The sequence below is a fragment of the Pelobates fuscus genome, chromosome 3 (genome assembly GCF_036172605.1).
Source record: "Pelobates fuscus isolate aPelFus1 chromosome 3, aPelFus1.pri, whole genome shotgun sequence".
In the NCBI taxonomy this organism is placed as follows: Eukaryota; Metazoa; Chordata; class Amphibia; order Anura; family Pelobatidae; genus Pelobates; species Pelobates fuscus.
The window spans coordinates 38,466,375-38,486,452 of record NC_086319.1 but is presented as its reverse complement, the minus strand read 5'-3'; the positions used below and the strand labels follow the sequence as shown (position 1 = coordinate 38,486,452).

Sequence of the window (20,078 nt, the reverse complement as noted above, 5' to 3'; positions counted from 1 at the left end):
GTTAATTTTCATTCCTAGGCTGCTATACGGTCTCAAAGGCAACATAGGCCCAGCAAACCAATATGGCAAATTTCAATGTGCAAACATGGAAAAGGGGAAAGCCCTACATTTGACCAATGTAAGTTTTCTAAACCCCCTAAAACCTGTACATTGGGGGCACTGTTGTACCCTATCAGTAACACATAACAGGAACTGAGAATCCATACCTAAAGTACAATATGAGAAAAAAAATAACACAAAACAATGACTACCCAAAAGTTTGACAAAGACTGGTGGTAGAAGTAGTGCATGGAAAGTGTTAAAATACCACCATTTGAAATACCCTAGGGTGTTTACTTTTCAAAAATATATGGTTTAAAGGGGATAAATTACATTGGATGGCTTACAAAATGTCCCAAATAGGACATGGCTGCATGATGACCAGCTGTGAAAATTCCAAGTTACATAGTTACATAATTACATAGTTACATAGTTACATAGCTGAAAAGAGACTTGCATCCATCAAGTTCAGCCTTCCTCAGATATGTTTTTGCTGTAGATCCAAAAGAAGGCAAAAAACCTAGTCTGAAGCGCTTCCAATTTTGCAACAAACTATAAAAAATTCCTTCTTGACCCCAAAATAGCAGTCAGATGTCAGACATTGCATTTTGCTGCCTAATTTGTTGTCTATAACAATTCCCAAATCTTTCTCGTGTGTGGTTATCCCTAGTTCACTCCTGTTTAGGGTGTAAATTGCTTGTGCATTCTTAACCCCGAAGTGAATAACTTTGCATTTCTCTACGTTAAATTGAATCTGCCATTTTAGTGCCCAGTCCCCCAATCTATCCAAATCCCTCCGAAGCAAAGCAATATCCTGCTCACATTTTATTACTTTACAAAGTTTTGTGTCATCTGCAAACTAAACCATGGATTTCAATGCCTATTTCAAGATCATTTATAAATATGTTAAATAGAAGCGGTCCCAAAACAGAACCCTGAGGGACACCACTTACCACTTTTGTCCAGCCTAAAAATGTACCATTAATGACAACTCGTTGTACTCTATCCTTAAGCCAATGTTCTAACCAAGAACAAGAATAATCATCTAGACCAATTTCTTTTAGTTTGAAGACTAACCTTGTGAGGAACCGTATCAAATGCCTTGGCAAAATCCAAGTATATCGCATCCACTGCAACACCCTGATCTATACTTCTACTTAAGTTGGAAAACTGGAATGCGGACCCTCCAAATAAGGTCTTTTAGCCCCCAGAAAACATGACACACCTATACATGGGTGATATCACTGTACTCAGGAGATGTTGCTAAACACATATTGGGGTGTTCTTTGGCAGTAACCATTAAAGTTCTCAGTACATGTATTCTTAAAGTGCTATGTGTGTCAAACAAATCACCAATATTTTTTTTTTTTTTAATTTGGCATAGATTGGTGGCAAAATGGTTTCATGAAAAGAGCATGAAAAGAGTAAAAATACCCCAAATTAAATACCTTAGGTTGCCTTCTTTTAAAAAATGTATACATGTTAATGGTTATTCAGGGATTCCTGACAGATATCAGTGTTACAATGTAACTTGCGTTAATTTTGAAAAAAAATGGTTTGTAAATAGCAAAGTGCTACTTGTACCTATTGCCCTATAACTTGCACAAAAAAAAGCTAAGAACATGTTAACATTTGGTATTTCTAAACTCAGGAAAATGTAGAAACTATTTATCATGGGTGTTTTTTGGCGGTTGTAGATATGTAACAGATTTTGTGGGTCAAAGTTAGAAAAAGTGTGTTTTTTTTACATTTTTTTCATCATATTTTACAAATTCTTTAAAGTAATTTATATGATATGATGAAAATAATGGTATCTTTAGAAAGACTATATAATGGCGAGAAAAACTGTATATAATATGTGTGGGTACAGTAAATGAGTAAGAGGAAAATTACTGCTAAACACAAACACCGCAGAAATTTAAAAACAGCCCTGGTCCTTAACTGTATGAAAATTGAAAAGCGGCCTGGTCACTAAGAGGTTAAAGGGACACTTTAGTCACTAAAACAACTTTAGCTTAATGAAGTAGTTTTGGTGTATAGATCACACCTCTGAAGTTACACTGCTCAATACATTGCCATTTAGGAGTTATATCACCTTTGTTTCTGTTTATGCACCCCTAGCCTCACCTCTCGCTGTGACTAACACAGCCTGCATGAAAAACAAAAGTTTTCATTTTCAATCCTATGTTATTTACTTTAAAATGTGTATCTTCTGCTCTGTAAACTGAACTGTAATCACACAAAGGAGACCCCTGTAGTCTATAGCAAGATAATAACAGAGCAGGAGATATAAAATTACTAAATCTAACAGAATTTACAATAAGGAAGTGCAAACATTAGATGACGGTTTAAGGAAGCGTTTAGGAAGGCTGTGTAAGTCACATGTAGTGAGGTGTGAGCTAGACAAAGCTGCATAAACAAAGTAATTTAACTCCTAAATGGCAGAGAATCGAGCAGCGAGACTGCAGGGGCATGATCTGTACACCAAAACTGCTTGATAGAGCTAAAGTCGTTTTTGTGACTATAGTGTCCCGCAGACAGCTGAAAATACAACAGAATTGTTCCAGTTTGGTTATTCTAAATAAAACATATATAAATCCATGTTGAATTTACTTAGAATTCCCTGCAATTCACACTTTAGTAAATAACAATTGTGGTACTGCGTCCTGTTGGTTTTTGTATTTAAACAAGGGCATCTGGTTGTAATCTCTGAACAGTGTTCCGTTACTTGTGGACTTGGAATGATGCAGAGGAAAGTAGAATGCAGGACAGAAAACGGTTCTCCCAGTGACCTGTGCCCAGCTCATGTGAAGCCCACTGCAAGAAGAACATGTGTGTCTAATAAATGTAAGTGATTATGATTAGATATGAAGAATATCATTTGTATTTCTGAACAGATTGCTGGCGACAAAGTAAAAAAAGCTTTATTTAATTTAAATGTGCATGCATGTAGCAATGGTTCATACCAAATACACCAAATTATTATATCATATATCATAACAAAGCATTTATATTATATAGATTATCACTCATAGATTTTCATGTATTCAGATAGAAACACATTTTTATAGCAGTATAATTTTACAAATTGAAATAAATATTTGACACTCAAGATTAACCATCCTTGGGAAACTGAGCATTAATTCCAATATATCCAAAGCATGACTTCACCAGTAAGACCATATACCCTGTTTAATTTTACCCTTTCAGAAGAGGAGCTGTGGCAACAAGGTCCACCATCAGGGCATGACAACCATAAAGGCTGACATGGGCCGGGCGGTCCTGGGGGCCCAAACTGCTCTGGGAGTCCGATCCCCACATTCCTTATGTGCACATATATATAGTGATTTTCGCTATTTATATGAGCACTGCAGGCTCCCTGCTTCTGTACATTGCAAAGGGGGAGGAGGGGAGGGACCAGCAGCACACTCTGTCCTCCTTTCCAGCTGCTCTCTGTCTAACTTTACTGAGACCTCCGGCCGTCAGAGCGTTACCACAGGTTACCATGGCAATGCTCCACACAGGACGCAGGCCGGTCTCGCGAGAGTTAGCTGGAAAGAGGAGCTGGAAAGGGAAGACAGTGTGTGCTACTGGGCCTCCCCTCTGCAAATGTCATCAGTTAGCTCCCTCCACAATGTGATCTCTCCCCTCCCCTCCCTGGCAAAGTAAGAAGCAGGGACGGGGGAATAAAATAAAGATATACACAACTAAATGAAAAAAATACTCCGTCCCCCCCCCTTATTTTACACACACTGCCTCCTTACAAGCACACACTCAGCACTACAAACACACACACTAAATTCACTAAACACACGTTTCACTCACTACAAACACACTTCATTCACTAAACACATTTTGCACTACACACACACTACATTCACTAAACACATTTTGCAAGCCCTACATTCACTAAACACATTTTGTACTCACTGCAAGCACACTACATTCACTATACACACTCTGCATTCACCACAAACACACAACATTCACTAAACACACTTTGCATTCACTATACACACTCTGCATTCACTGCAAGCACACTACATTCAATAAACACATTTTGCACTCACTACAAACACACTACATTCACTATACACACTTTGCATTCACTAAAAACACACTGCATTCACTATACACATGTTGCACTCACTACAAACACACTACATTCACTAAACACACTACATTTACTATACACAATCTGCATTCACTACAATCACACTACATTCACTAAACATACTTTTCACTCACTACAAACACACTACATTCACTATACACACTCTGCATTCACCACAATCATACTACACTCCCTATACACATTTTGTATTCACTACAATCACACTACATGCACTATACAGACTTTGCACTCACTACAAACACACTACATTCACTATACACACTTTACATTCACTACAAACAAACCACGCTCCATATACACACTCTGCATTCACTACAAACACACTACATTCACTTTACACACTACGTTTCCTATACACACTCTGCATTCACTACAAACACACTGCATACACTATACACACTCTGCACTCACTACACTTTACACACTCAGCATTCACTACAAACACACTACATTCACTATACACACTAGATTCACTATACACACTCTTCAGTCACTATGCCCACCCTACATCCACTACAAAAACACACACTCTGCATTCACTATACACACCTACATTTACTACACACACTTTGCATCTAATGCACACAAACATGACATATATTACACAAAACGTACAATCTGCATCCACTATACACACTGCATCCATGACACACATACCGCATCCACTACACACATTCTACATCCACCATACACACACCACATTCAGTACACACACACGTCCTCCTTGGGGGTGAACTTGGGGCAGGCCTGTTGGTTGACTTGGGGTTGAGCCCACAGAGCTGTGTCAGGGGCCCCAACATTTCTGATGGTAGCCCTGTGTGGCAATGAGAAAGAATAAATAGACATACAATTTGACAAACTTAGCCAGGAATAACAGGACAAAGGGGAAAAACACGGGTTAAAATAATGGATGGACTTACAGGTTTAGCATTATTTTTGCGATAAAGACTATCGCAAAACATTGTATGAGCTTTATGGCTAGTAGACCAATTTGTCCTTTATGGCTAATGGGGCTGTTATCATATATAAATCGATTTACCTAACACAGTTGTTCTTAAAGGGAAACTCCAGTGCCAGAAAAACGATCCGTTTTTCTGGCACTGGAGGGTCCCTCTCCCTCCCACCCACCAATCCCCGGTTACTGAAGGGGTGAAAACCCCTTCAGTGACTTACCTGGGACAGCGGCGATGTCCCTCGTCGCTGTCTCCGCCTCCGCGACGCTCCTCCTAGTGATTATGTCGGCCGGTGGGCGAGACTAATCTCGCTCACCGGCCGAGGAGACCTAATGCGCATGCGCGGAAATTCCGCGCATGCGCATTACGTCTCCCCATAGGAAAGCATTGAAAAATCATTTCAATGCTTTCCTATGGGGTTTTGAGCGACGCTGGAGGTCCTCACACAGCGTGAGGACGTCCAGCGACGCTTTAGCACAGGAAACCTGTGCTAGAACCCAGGAAGTGACCTCTAGTGGCTGTCTAATAGACAGCCACTAGAGGTGGAGTTAACCCTGCAATGTAAATATTGCAGTTTATGAAAAACTGCAATAATTACACTTGCAGGGTTAAGGGTAGTGGGAGTTGGCACCCAGACCACTCCAATGAGCAGAAGTGGTCTGGGTGCCTGGAGTGTCCCTTTAAGTTTTTTGATTACAACCTAAATGACATATACAGCATTTACTTAGAGACCAAACCTGTCTCTGAATTAGTTTATATCCTCTAATAGAGAAGCTCCACACCTCAATAAAAGGTAGAATTCACCACAAAAGCATCTCAATCACAACAGTTGGTGGACAAGTGGTTTCTGTTGCACTGGGTGATCTGTTATAACTCCCTTCCACTCCATCGTAATTCTTTAATTTGTTTAAATTATAATATATCGAAGATAACAAATCTTAAAGGAACACTCCAGGCACCATAACCACTGCATCCCACTACAACAATTTTAGTTCCAAAACAGGAACCGAAATTATGTATATAAGAAAAAGAGTAGTTCTATTAAATCAAACGTATTAAAACAAGGTAATAATAGAGTGCACAGAAGGGACACAGACAGAAAAACGGTAACACATTTTGTGCCCGTAAGGAATTTTTGTTATCTCCACTGACTTGAACAGCATGTTATAACAGCACCAAACAAAACACTCCCCAACCCATAACCCACCAATAGAGTGAATAAAGCCATAAACATTAGTTTCTCCATGATAACCTGGCGCTCTCAGACAATGAGGTAGCACTGCAGGGCTTTTCTCAGGAGAGTTCTGGAAGCTCAGAGTAGGGACTTCCAGCTCTTTGTTGGATATAGTGGAGCTGGTGACCTGCCTACCATACCTCAGGTAAGAATTCACACCATTCTAAAATGGTATGTCTACTTACAATGGGAGGCGGGTGCCCGGCCACTCCTGGCACCATAACCACTACAGCAAGCTGTAGTGGCTATAGTACTTGGAACGTTCCCTTAAAATGTATGTTAGCCAGAGAAACATTTGAGTCCTAATTGCAGCCTCCAAGAGGTAATACAATCAAACTATTCATCTGAAAAAGAAGTGGATAAAAATGTTGCATATTATTATTTAACAGACATAATATTTTGTTACTTTTTTAACATCTGAGCCAAACATTTAGTATCTGTTTATACATTTTTAAGATGTCGGCATTGTTGAATATAACGAAATATATACCAATTGGCTTTATAAGCTTTACTTACTTATCATCCTGTTGTTTAGTGTCTGATGCTGTTTAGTGGTTTGTTTGTTTTTACAAACGCATCGCTTCAATAAGAAGGTGCATTCATCTAATTCCTCTGTGTTAACCTTGTCTTTTATTGACTGTATTGCTTTAAATGGGCCATTTAAATACATTTCCCATAATGATTAGTCATCGTTGTTCTAGACTGATTTCCAAGTAAGATAATGAGTATGGATTTACTGTGATCTCAGGAATTGACAGAGAGTGGTAACAATATATAATGTCCTTTGCAGCCCCCTAGTGACTGACTGATGTAATGAAAACAAGACTGATGTATCAATTATCAAATTGTTTACAGACATAGCCAATGCTGTTGGATCTTACTGTGCACGTACCTACTTTAACTTTTCAATATTTATATTTTATGCAGACCCCTTTGATGGCTTGGACTGTCTATATAAGTTCTAGCCACTCCGTTACATGGGTTTAAATTAACATTACGGTTCATATATTTATTAAATATAACATTTGTGTTTTTGGTTAGTTTTACAGTTGTTTCCATGGTTATGTAGACATTGTGAGTCACACATTATGATTTCATTTTTTTTCTTTAATGTTTAAGGTGATTTTAAAAGCTGCAAAGAATTACGCTTAATCAGTAAGTTACACACAGATGGAGAATATACACTGAACATTAACAACAGACGAGCAAAGGTATGATGTCTATTTTCCTCAAAGTAAATAAGAAAACACGTAGGCACAAAGTTAAATATGCTGATGACATCCAATAGTTTAATGTAGGGAACAAGCAAAGAATAATGCAAATGTTTTGGGCACAAATAGAGATGGGTAGATGACTAGGTCAGAGCATCTCCAAAACAGCAAGGCTTATGGGGTGTTCCAGATATGCAGTGGTTAGTACCTACCAAAAGTGGTGCAAGGAAGGACAACCAGTGAACCGGGTTTCCCATACAGTTTGCTGGCGGGGCTTTGTAGCCGTAAAGCAGTCAGAGTGCCCATGATGACGCCTGTCCAATGGAACTTGAGCATCAGAACTGGACCATGAAGCAATGGAAGAAGGTTGCCTGGTTGGAAGAATCATGTTATCTTTTAGATCAGGTGGAAGGTCAGGTGAATGTGTGTCATTTACCTGGTGAAGAGATAGCAACAAGATGCATAATAGGAAGAAGGTTGGAAGCTTGCTGAGGAAGTGTTATTCTCTGGGCAATGTTCTGCTGGGAAACCTAAGGTCTTGGCATTCATGTGTATGGTGCTTTGACATGTACCGCCTACCTAGAAAGTGTTGCAGACCATGTACACCACTTCATTGTAATGGTGTTCCTTGATGGCAGTGGCCTCTTTCTAAAGGACAATGCACCCTGTCGCACTGCAAACATTTTTGAGGAAAGGTTTGAGGAACATGACAAAGAGTTCAAGGTGTTGCCTTGGCCTCCAAAGTCCCCACATGTAAACACAATTGAGCATCTGTGACATGGGCTGGAGCAACAAATCCAATCCATGAATCGGATTTGTTGCTCCAGCACGTCCCACCTCACAACTTGCAGGACTTAAAGGATCTGCTCCTAATGTCTCGGTTCCAGATACCATGGGACATGTTCAGAGTTCTTGTGGAGTCCATGCCTTGATGTATCAATGCTGTTTTGGCAGCATGAGGGGGACCTACACGATATTAAGCTGGTGTATTTAATGTTGTGGCTGATTAGTGTATATATATATATATATACACTATATTAGTGTATAGTGTGTATATATTTACACACAAGTCCAAACTTTTGCACTCCAACAGGGAAAAAATAAATGCCTGGTGCCCAGTCACAAATTCATAAATATCTACAAAAATACTGGCACTCCAAGGTTTTCATTCAGGTGAATTCTTTATTTGATGAATTCCAGCAAGTCAATGTTTCAGTCCCTCTTGGGAACTTTCATCAGGACATCACAAGTAAAGTATTGCACTAAAACAAGCTTTATATAGGACAAACAAAGATCTTAACTCTCTAGGGAATCCATACATGAGGGGGGAACCAATAGCCGGCATTTCTGGTTCCCGTAGTTTCGGAACGATGCTCCTTAGGTTCATTGGATGAGACCCTCATTGTTGACAGGGGTGAGACTTTCGTGTTGCCCGGGACACACCGGACACACAACTGATTGAGATGCTGATTGAGATTTGCCCAGGCAGCCCCCCTCTGGCAAATGAGGCCCCCGGGGGCCATGTGATCGCTCTCAAAGAGCGATCACATGGCCCCCTATAGCTGGCTATGGATCTTCCAGCAGGGGGACTGTGTAAAATATCAGACAGTCCCCCTGCTGGTAGGAAAGTAAAAATAAATAAATAAAACATGTGTAAAAATAAATTAAATATATTTATATATATATTAATATTAAAATATACTTAGAATGACGTTACATATATATAATATGTATATATATTATATATATAATAGATGTACATATATATTATATATAAATACGTATAATTAAAATAATAAATAAACAAAATAATAAAATAAATAAATAAAATATTGAAACAAAATTTAATATAAATTATATATGCATATGTAAGTTAATTCTAACTGTATCTTGTTATTAATATATATATATCGGTAACAAAATACACTTAGAATGACATTCTATATATAGCTATCTATATATAAAATACAAATAACCGCAAATATATATATATAGATAAATACATATAATTACATATAATTACGTAAAAGATTACATTAGTATACACGTAGAATTTAAATACCTATAAATGCATATATATTAAAATTCTACGTGTATATTTAAATAATCTTTTAACGTAATTATGTGATTTGATTAATTAAAATTTGATTGACATGCCTGACAACACAGGGAGAAAGTGCAGAGAATTTAATTCGCAAGCACTATATTTGACCCTGTAACTCTCCAAGACACCATAAAACCTGTACATAGGGGGTACTGTTTTACTCGGGAGACTTCGCTGAACTCAAATATTAGTGTTTCAAACTGGTAAATTGTATTACAATGATGATATTTTAAGTAAAAGTGACGTTTTTCGCATTTTTTACAAGCGAACTGCACTTTTATGGTCTATATTATTTGTGTTTAGTGAAGTCTCCCGAGAATAACATACCCCCCATGTACAGGTTTTATGGTGTTTTGGAAAGTTAGAGAGTCACATATAAGGCTTGCATTTCATTTTTTTCACATTGAAATTTGCCAGATTGGTTATGTTGCCTTTTAGAGCGTATGGTAGCCCAGGAATGAGAATTACCCCCATGATGGCATACCATTTGCCAAAGTAGACAACCCGAGGTATTGTAAGTGGGGTATGTCCAGTCTTTCTTAGTAGCCACTGGCCAAATATTCGTTTTTTGCTTTTTTCACACAAAAACAAATATGAACGCTAACTTTGGCCAGTGTTTGTGACTAAGATGCTACTAAAAAAGACTAAACATACCCCACTTTCAATACCTTGGCTTGTCTACTTTTTCAAATGCTATGTCATTATGGGGGTAATTCTCATTCCTGGCTACCACACCGTCTCAAAGGTAACATTACTAATCTGGAAAATTTCAATTTGAAAATGGAATGTTCTATATTTGACCCTGTAACTTTCCAAAACAACATAAAACCTGTTGTACTCGTGACACATCGCTGATTACAAATATGTGCATTTTTTTGCAGTAAAACCTAACAGTATTATGACATTCACAGTTAAAATGTCAGACGGAAATGCAAATTTTAAAAAAAATCTTATTTTCTCACATTTTTTTAAAATTTTATTCATAATAAATTATGTTCCATATATGAATAGTTAATGATAAATTAAAGCCCTGTTTCTCCTGAACAAAATGATATATAATAAGTGTGGGTGCATATAATTTGAAAGAGGGGAACTACGGATGAACAGACATATAGCGCAAATTCTAGTTTTTGTTTACATTTTGTTTTGATCAGAACGTGCACTATTGACTCCGTCCTGAAGGGGTTGCGGGGTGAGTTAAAGGGAAACTCCAGTGCCAGGAAAACGATCCATTTTCCTGGCACTGGAGGGTCCCTCTCCCTCCCACCCACCAATCCCCAGTTACTAAAGGGGTGAAAACCCCTTCAGTCACTAACCTGAGGCAGCGGCGATGTCCCTCGCCGCTGTCTCCTCCTCCGCGACGCTCCTCCCTGTTCATCCGTCAGCCGGTGGGCGAGACTGATCCCGCCCACCGGCCGAGGAGACCTAATGCGCATGCGCGGCAATGCCACGCATGCGCATTACGTCTCCCCATAGGAAAGCATTGAAAATAAATTTCAATGCTTTCCTATGGGGATTTGAGCGACGCTGGAGGTCCTCACACAGCGTGAGGATGTCCAGCGAAGCTCTAGCACAGGTTTCCTGTGCTATAGAGCAGGAAGTTCCCTATAGTGGCTGTCTAATAGACAGCCACTAGAGGTGGAGTTAACCCTGCAAGGTAATTATTGCAGTTTATAAAAAACTGCAATAATTACACTTGCAGGGTTAGGAGTAGTGGGAGTTGGCACCCAGACCACTCCAATGAGCAGAAGTGGTCTGGGTGCCTGGAGTGTCCCTTTAAGATCTTTGTTTGTCGATATTTGTTGTCAGTATTTTTGTAGATATATATGTTTTTACCACACCATATTCAAAGGTATGTTCTGTAAAAACCTCTTCCTTTCTTACAGGTTTACTGTTCGGGAATGCAGTCTGATAGCCCCAAAGAATACATAACTTTGGTGAAAGGGGAAGCAGACAACTTTTCAGAAGTCTATGGATACAGGTATTGTATTACAATATGATAAGAACAGTACTGTAGTGTACATAAAAGGTATAAACAAAGGACCCTAACAGGGGCTATTAGTCCAAACAGTGGCTATAGCATTACAATTTCCTGGCATATAGCTTTATTATGATTTATTTCTATTCCGACCTTAATCAATGCACTAGAATCTTTAACTTACAGTATCCACAGAATCATGGTAATCCCGTAGTCAGCCTCAATGCATGATATTTATTTAAAAAAAAATGACACACATGTACAGTGGAGTTGATGCTGAGCTTTGGGTTAGTTCATCTCCACCTCTGGGCAATTTGTCCCTTTGAACAGGTTTGCTGAAAGCAACATCAAAGCATTTTTTTATTTTTATTTTAAATGTGCCTGAATGTGGCAATGATTTATACCCAAAAGAGTAATTCTAAAAATTACATATATAGTGTTCCATCATGCATACATTGCTCAGACTGTAAGAATTCTTGCAGTGGTGAGTATGGGGTGGATAATATTTTAAACTTTATCTTTACGGGTTGTGTCAAGACGTTAACATTTGCCACTGTCCTGCATGTTTCAAATAAAAAATAATTAGAAACATGTAAGGAGACCTGCTTTGAGTCTTGACCATTGGAAAAGTCACCAGAAATCAAGAAGGTTCGGAGAGAACCGATGCTTTAAAATATGTACATTATTAAATATGGCTGCAAAGTCGTATTGCCACCAAATACCTGTTGCTAAACTTCTTACACTCTGTTCTTCTTGATACTATTATCTAGTCACATATTTTTTAATTGCTAGGTTGCTGCTGTGCTAGTTAAAGGAACACTATAGGGTCAGGAATACAAACGTGTATTCCTGACCTTATAGTGTTTCACCCACCATTTAGGTGGCTTGCCCCCCTTCGTGTCCTTAGAAAAGGTGAAAACTTACCTTATTTCCAACGCTGCCCGGGCTTGTCAATGCTGGCCCTGCCCCAATCCTTCCTTGGTTACATCATCGGAATTGCTGCTTTTTAGCCACATGGAAAGCATTGGATTGGCTGAAATCGGCTGAAATCGGCAAAGAGGCGGAATGGGGGCACTATAGTATCCCATTAAAAAATTCATATTTCCGATTTCTCATCTACCACACATAGGTGAGGTTGGCCCATTTGGTAGATCCTCCCTTGAACATAGGGTATATATGTAATGGATACCAATACTCCAGCTTAGTATATCCGCAAAGAATCTCCCAAGTCCCCAGCGCAGTAGTGGTTATAGTAGTTAATATAGCTCCCAATCCCCCAAAAATTAGCCTAGACTTAATGAAGGGGTAAAATGATCTCTTTAATCCAGGCTCAATGGCCTGCTTTTATACAATACAGGGACACAGTACACACGCCCATGACACTCCCATAAACACCCCCCCAAAATGTCCCTAAAATGTCATGTCACCATGACTAAGCATAAAATGACAAATTATAGAAAACACACAATAATACATATTTCACGTGGAGGAACCCCCATAGTTTATACATCCCTGAACAGCCTGGATCTGAGCGCCCAAGTTGTCCAAATAGTGCTCAGATCCCACAAATACAGCCAAATCGCCAACGGGGTGAAGTTTTGACCAACCGCTCATTAGGCGCCTGCACAAAAATAGTTCCAAAGTTTTAGAGGTAGTGGTCGGTCATGTTCGGGAGTTCCAAAACGTACGAAAAAGGAGAACGGTTCTCCTGGATCATTGGTAATGTTTGTTCATGAGGTCTATACGAACAAACCTACCGAACAGATCTCTTCTGGCTTGCTGCGAAAGGAAGCAGGCGTTCATATAGTTTCACTGGTGTTCGCGCCGTCGAGTGTCCATCTTGGAATTCCAGACACTCGACGACCAAGTCCCGCTTCCTGCTCTCGTGCGACAAGATGGCTGACGATTTCTCCACCACGTGTCATTCAGTTATACGAATGGCGACCACACAGAGAGAGCACTTAATTCTTGCGATTTTCTTTGTACTTAATGAGTCGGTGTTCGGTACTTTTATAATCCCGAATGTGAGGAAGGCAGATAACAAAGTTTAGAATGGGTCCCCGAACTGAGAAGGCAACATATGGGTTTTGTCACAATATATTTAAGTGGATATTATTTGTTATTATTTATTTACTTACATATACTTACCCATACCATCAGGAGGCTGCATACCATCACATATGAGATTAAAGAATGTAGCCATATTTATCACGATAATAAGCAATCAGTTGAATTATATTGTCTGTACTAGTTTAGTTATCTACATCAAGACACCCTGATGATGTCATCAGTTGATAAGCTATTGGAAGTTGTTTAAGGCAAATTTGTGTATTCTCAGGAAAGATAATGTGTTTTAAATTACTATGTATTCTTTCAGATATACCTTATTGAGCCCATATGTTTAATTCTTTTTTTTTTTTTTTTTATCTGCTATCTATATTTTGTTAGGCTGAAAAATCCGTACGAGTGCCCTTTCAATGGAAGCAGAAGACATGACTGTGCATGTAAAAATGACTACCTTGCAGCAGGATACACCACGTTTAGTAAAATCCGACTGGACCTCATCTCTATGCAAATTAAAAGTAGGTTTAATCACGTATATTTTGACAGAGTTATTTGGTTCATGAATATGTAACTTGTTTTTGGAGTAGTCTGGAAGAGTGTCTGTGTCTCCAAATTACTTAATATAGAGAATATGGCATTTCCTGATTTTCTAATGTGCAGTGCACCCACCAACCAGTACTTACCCCTGTGAAACTCACCTATATATAATTATAGCTATAAATTAACAAATTCTGAGTACAGATTTTATTTTTTTAACTAAGTGGATCCAGTGCTCACCATATGACTATGTGCAATAGAAACAAAGCGACGGGACACATGTTAATCACAAATGATTGATTTAAAGGTTATATCCACTCAATTTGAATCCCTTAACAAGAATTATAAACCTACTTAAATAAATATTCCACCCTTAATCTTATCAACCAACTAAGTTCCGGAGTTTGCTTCATTTTAAAATATGGGATAAATATACTGGTCATTTATATACCATAATCACTCACTACTTAATTTGCAGTTACCTTTGATTTATTCCCTTATTGACTTTTTGAAATCCTATGCATTCGTAACTTTTATACATTTTTGCTATGTGTTTGTTCCACTGTACTTCTGTAATACCAAGGTGCATCATTCTGAATGGAAGCCCCATGCTAACTGAGGTTGGTAGGCATAGTGATTGCTGGGGTCTGTTGTCTCTGAGATCACTTGCGTTAGAGGACCTTCACCTCACTGTTTCTATGTTGCTATTTTTACTATTTTCAGCTATTGCGATTTTTCTGTCTAATAATTTCCCTGTGATTTTTGACCGAGATGCATAGTTTTTAGTCTTTCTTTGTGCTTCTTTAGCTACAGATCTCAGTTTTGCCCACACAGTACATGGAAGAGCAGTTCCGTTTGCCACAGCAGGTGACTGTTACAGCTCCACTAAGTGTCCACAGGTAGGAGCCAATTAAATCACATCTACATTTATTCCAACCATCCAGTTGATAACATCAGTCACAATGGTATCACATAACATCATTATCTTAATGTTGCATGAGTAAAATAATGTTGTACAGGTTCGTATCCATACATTACCGAGGGATTAGTAAAATATATTTGCTGAAAAACAAACAAATAAATAAAAAAAAAAAACATATTTCTAACTGCACGACACTGAAACTCGACTTGACTCATTCAATCAATTGATTAATTAAAATTTATTTTATCTGCTAAGGTAATACCTACTGATACGTTTGTTTACAAACAATTACTAAACAGAGAATCAACAGCACTAACAATAACACAAACAAAAAGATTTCCATATAGTAGGTTTACACTCGTGTAATATGAATATGTATCGAATTATGTGACATATCACTGCAAATTCATTTTATTATTATTGTTTTGGTTTTATATTACAGGGGCAATTTAGTATTAACCTTTCAGGAACGGATTTTCGGATATCAAACACGGCTAAGTGGATTGCTCAAGGGAATTATGCAACTGTTAATGTTCACAAATCGCAGGTTGGTAAACTGCCCTATGCAAGTCCATGTAGAATAAAGTATAGTGATGTAATAAGTGCTCAATACACATATAAATACAATTATATACTTTACATTTAAGAGTAAGGGTACATGTACTATTGATAGTCTTCGAGTATGACCAGGCTTATAGACAATGCTATTATACAATTGATTGGAGCTCATGTTATTGACTTAAAGGGTTCCTATAGTGCCAGGAAAACAAACACGTGCCGTTTTCCTGGCACTACATGCTCTTGGAGTGCCCCCCTCCCTCGGTCCAGTGCCGGGCTTCCTCGGTGACCTCTCCTGCCCCGCTGACATCAGCTCCCGAGTGGAGCTGAATGCACATGTGCGGCCAGAGGCACGTGCGCATTAAAACCCGCTCATAGGAAAGCATTACTCAATGCTTTCCTATGGGGATCTTTTTTGATGTTGGACTCCATGAGGACATCCAGCATCAAATAAGTGCGATTTACTCAGTTTAAATCATGGAAACGGCCTCTAGTGGCTGTCAGGGAGACAGCCACTAGAGGCTGGATTAACCCTGCAGTGTTAACATAGCAGTTACTCTGAAATTGCTATGTTTCAGCTGCAGGGTTAAAACTTGGGGGACCTGGCACCCAGACCACTTCTTTGAGCTGAAGTGGTCTGGGTGCCTATGGGGGTCCTTTAAATGGGTCACTTAAGCCTTCCTGGAAATTAAAATAAATTTGAATAACCACAGAGCTATTCCCTATTTCAGACAATTACATTTTAAAATCATAAACATCTGTACCTCCTTTGCATTCTATCCCAACCTTACTCTGTTTAAAGGGATATTCCACTGCCCAAATACAAAAAAGAATAACAAATTGGTATCTATATCTAAACACAAGCTAACAGGGCATCTACCAGGGCACTTGGGGCATCATTTTTTTGCCTTGTTTGCCTCGTGGGAAATACTCAACTGGGTATAGTGGTGCACCGGAGCTCTGTGGAGGAGGTCCACTAGCCTCCAAAGGTTGAAGGCCATAGGCTTCACAGTGCAGGGTAAAAAAAAATCAAATTTATTTTTTTATGGTTCAAAGGACAAAATAAAGATACAACGATTCGGCCATGAGGCCTTAATCATGTATTTTCTATGAATCATTTTACACTAATTTTGTTTTATGTTCATGCCTTTCACATCACATGACCACAAAAAGAGGAAAAATCTCTATGTAAATATGTATACGTTAATTGTCAAGTTGTTTCATTTGATCTATACAGCACGCAACTTGCATGATTTTAGTCAGGTAGTCATAAAATGTTTTTATACTATAAGAAAATCATAAAACATCAATGTTTTATAAAATGTGCTCCAAAGTCAACATTTATTTAACTTTTTTTTGTTTAGGATGGATCAAAAATTTATGGCAGATGTGGAGGTTATTGTGGAAAATGTGTCCCCCACTCAAGTATTGGTCTCCAAGTCCAAGTGTAGTGAAAATGAAGACAGATTCAGATTGCAGTGGTGCTAGCATACCAGCCGGCCTCTCCCTGTTCACATATTGTTGCTGTACAGAAATAACGGACAGAACTCACTAATATACACAACCTGATCCGTCTCAAGATTTGAAAGAGGCTTATTGCAAAAATCTATTCTTCATATCAGTGTTGAGTAAGTCTATACTCATTTTAATACTTTTGCATACACTCATTGGCCACTTAAAATACACTTATCTATTTCTGGGTAGAACATACTGTTGCCACCAGCACCACCTGAATTCTTCACAGCATGGAATCAACAAAGTGGTGGAAAGAGTACATTGGTGACATTGTCAATGCTGACTCTCTAAAAAACACAATTCTTCATGACTTTTCAGCTTCACGGGGTGCTAAAACATCCCATTCCATATTGTCCCAAAACTCCAACACAGGATCAAGATATGGGGACTATGCAGACCATTGGAACAAACTGAAGTCAATTGGTGTATACTTTATACCATAGAACATTATAGTGCTGGGCATATACTGTGGACTATAAGCTATGTACTGTGTCAGCAACAATGCGTATGTGCTCTATGGTAATCAGTTTATGCAAAGTTGATTCTAGCATTGACAAGAAAACATTCTCCAAGACATTGTACCACAGTCGCCAAGCTGCACTGTTTACACCAGATATGATTGATCCAAGGCTTTGTGGCAAGTTCTGACCTTGCAACGTGCATGCTATAGCAGAAATTGAAACTTAGTAGAGTAAGTAATATCATTCCTATTATTATTGATCTACCTTCTGTTAGTATAATCCATCCACGTGAAGCTAAGATGACCTTCTATAAACCACTGTTGTAAAGAGTGGTTATTTGATTGTCTGTTGCTTTTCTGCAAGTTCAAACAAGTATGGGCATTAGTGTATTAGGTCTTTTTAGGAAAATACCCACGATGTACACTGACTACGGTGCCTTTACCATCTCAGGCTCACTGAGCTATTAAAATGCTAAAACTACCATGTCTAACACCAAACATCATAATATGGTTAAAGTCGGTGTAATGGAACACTCTAAACCTTTAAAGCACTTTAGCTTGCAAAAGTACTTTATAGGTTAACATAAATTAAAGTAATTAGCACTTTTATAAAGCCACTGGCTCCACCCTCTGGGTTGTCAATTAGGCAGCTCTTGCACAAAGCCGACACGAGGCTCCTTATACAGAAACATTGGTTTTGGTGTTTCCCTATTAGAAGGACCGCCGGTTTATCACTGCAATTACAATTCTTGTCACCTGTTTCCCAGTGCACTAGTGATGATATCCCAGGGTTGAGTGGAGCCCCTGGATTAGAAGATTAGAAGTAAGTAACAGGGACAGGAGGCCCAGAAATCTAAATCAACCAGAGTTGTAGTGGAGCAGGTCCCTTTGCCCCCAATGTGTATGTATATATATATATATATATTGATTATCGCTACAGTAAAAAAAAGTGACATGTGAATGTGTATATTGTATAATGCAGAGAGATTTATTGTTTGGTTATACACTACATGGCCAAAAGTTTGTGGACACGTCTATATGAGCTTGTTGGGTATCCCATTCTAAAACTATGGTCAATAATCTGTTGTTGCCTTTGTGGCTGTATCAGCTGCCACTCTTCTGTAAAGGCTTGTATTTGTGCCCATTCAGCTCAAAGAGCATTGTGAGGTAATGCACTGATGTTAAATGAAATGGTCTGGCTTACAATGGTGTTTCATTTCATCTCAAATATTTTGAATTGTGCTAAGGTCAGGTCTCTGTGCAAGCCACCATCCTTCCAAATCTAATTTATCAAACCATGTCTTTGGGAACCTGCCTTGTGCACAGGAGCATGTGTTAAAACAGGAACAGAACCTTTGCCAGACCGTTGCCACAAAGTTGAAAGCATGCACTTGTCTAAAATAATGTATTTCCATCCAGCAGTATTAACAGGTCTTGCCCAAAGCCTGAAAACCAGTAGCAGACTATTAGCTCTTCTCCATTAACCTTGAAGTAGACACTGTGTGTTAAAGTAGTTTGCATTATATTTGTGTCATTTACACACCGATTCTTCCATCAGAGTGCCAGAACATGAAGCCTGATTCATCATTCTCAAGATAGCCTGTGTCCACCCCTCCATAGTTCAGTAATGGTGTGTTTTACACCACTCCAGCTGACTATTTGCATTGCGCATGCTAATGTGCAGCTTGTGGACAGCTGCTTGACCATGGAAACCCATTTCACAAAGATTCCAATGCACAGTTCTTGTGCTACTGTTGTTTCCAGAGGCAGTTTGAAATACCATAGTGAGTGATACAACAGATGATTGTTCTGTTCTAAACAGTTTAACAATCAGTGCCCCAGCTCTGTGAGAATGTGTGGTCTACCAGTTGGACTTTTCTTACTCCGAGATGTTTCCACTTCACAATAGCAGCACTTACAGTTGACCAAAGCAGATATAATCAGGCAGGATGTGTGCCATCTTATAACAGTGCCATGTTTAAAGTTACTGAGCTATTTAATAAGTCATATTTTACTGCCAATTATTGTCTTTGTAGATTATATGTGTTGAATAATATCTACCTGTTAGCAATGAGTCAGGATGAAACGCCTGGACTGAATAATTAGTAGGTATTTGCATATACTTTGGCCACATAGTGTAGTTTTAGCAGTAAAGTATGTCTTAAATAAATGTTAACGCATGTTATAGCCAATTAACTTTTAGGATAAAATGCAAAGGTCATAATTAATACACAACATTTGCGAAAAAAATAACCTTTCATAAATTAACTGGATACATTAGTATATAGGTAAACTCAAGAGTAAAATTACCAAGTTTTCAACAGTATTCTGAGTAGTAGGTGCAGAGTATGGTAAGGCCAACCACTAG

The 20,078-nt window shown here is 38.6% G+C and overlaps 1 protein-coding gene across 1 annotated transcript in view; it reads left to right on the top strand.

Moving 5' to 3' along the window:
• ADAMTS20 (ADAM metallopeptidase with thrombospondin type 1 motif 20) overlaps nucleotides 1-18,597 on the top strand; it is a 215,325-nt gene extending 196,728 nt beyond the window's left edge. Inside the window, exons 33-39 of the mRNA XM_063446941.1 lie at nucleotides 2,757-2,886; nucleotides 7,481-7,572; nucleotides 11,563-11,657; nucleotides 14,103-14,236; nucleotides 15,063-15,154; nucleotides 15,620-15,724; nucleotides 17,100-18,597. Coding sequence (XP_063303011.1) covers nucleotides 2,757-2,886; nucleotides 7,481-7,572; nucleotides 11,563-11,657; nucleotides 14,103-14,236; nucleotides 15,063-15,154; nucleotides 15,620-15,724; nucleotides 17,100-17,186 — 735 coding nt within the window. The 3' untranslated portion in view covers nucleotides 17,187-18,597. The remainder of the gene's footprint in view (nucleotides 1-2,756; nucleotides 2,887-7,480; nucleotides 7,573-11,562; nucleotides 11,658-14,102; nucleotides 14,237-15,062; nucleotides 15,155-15,619; nucleotides 15,725-17,099) is intronic.
• The last annotated feature ends 1,481 nt before the right edge of the window (nucleotides 18,598-20,078 follow it).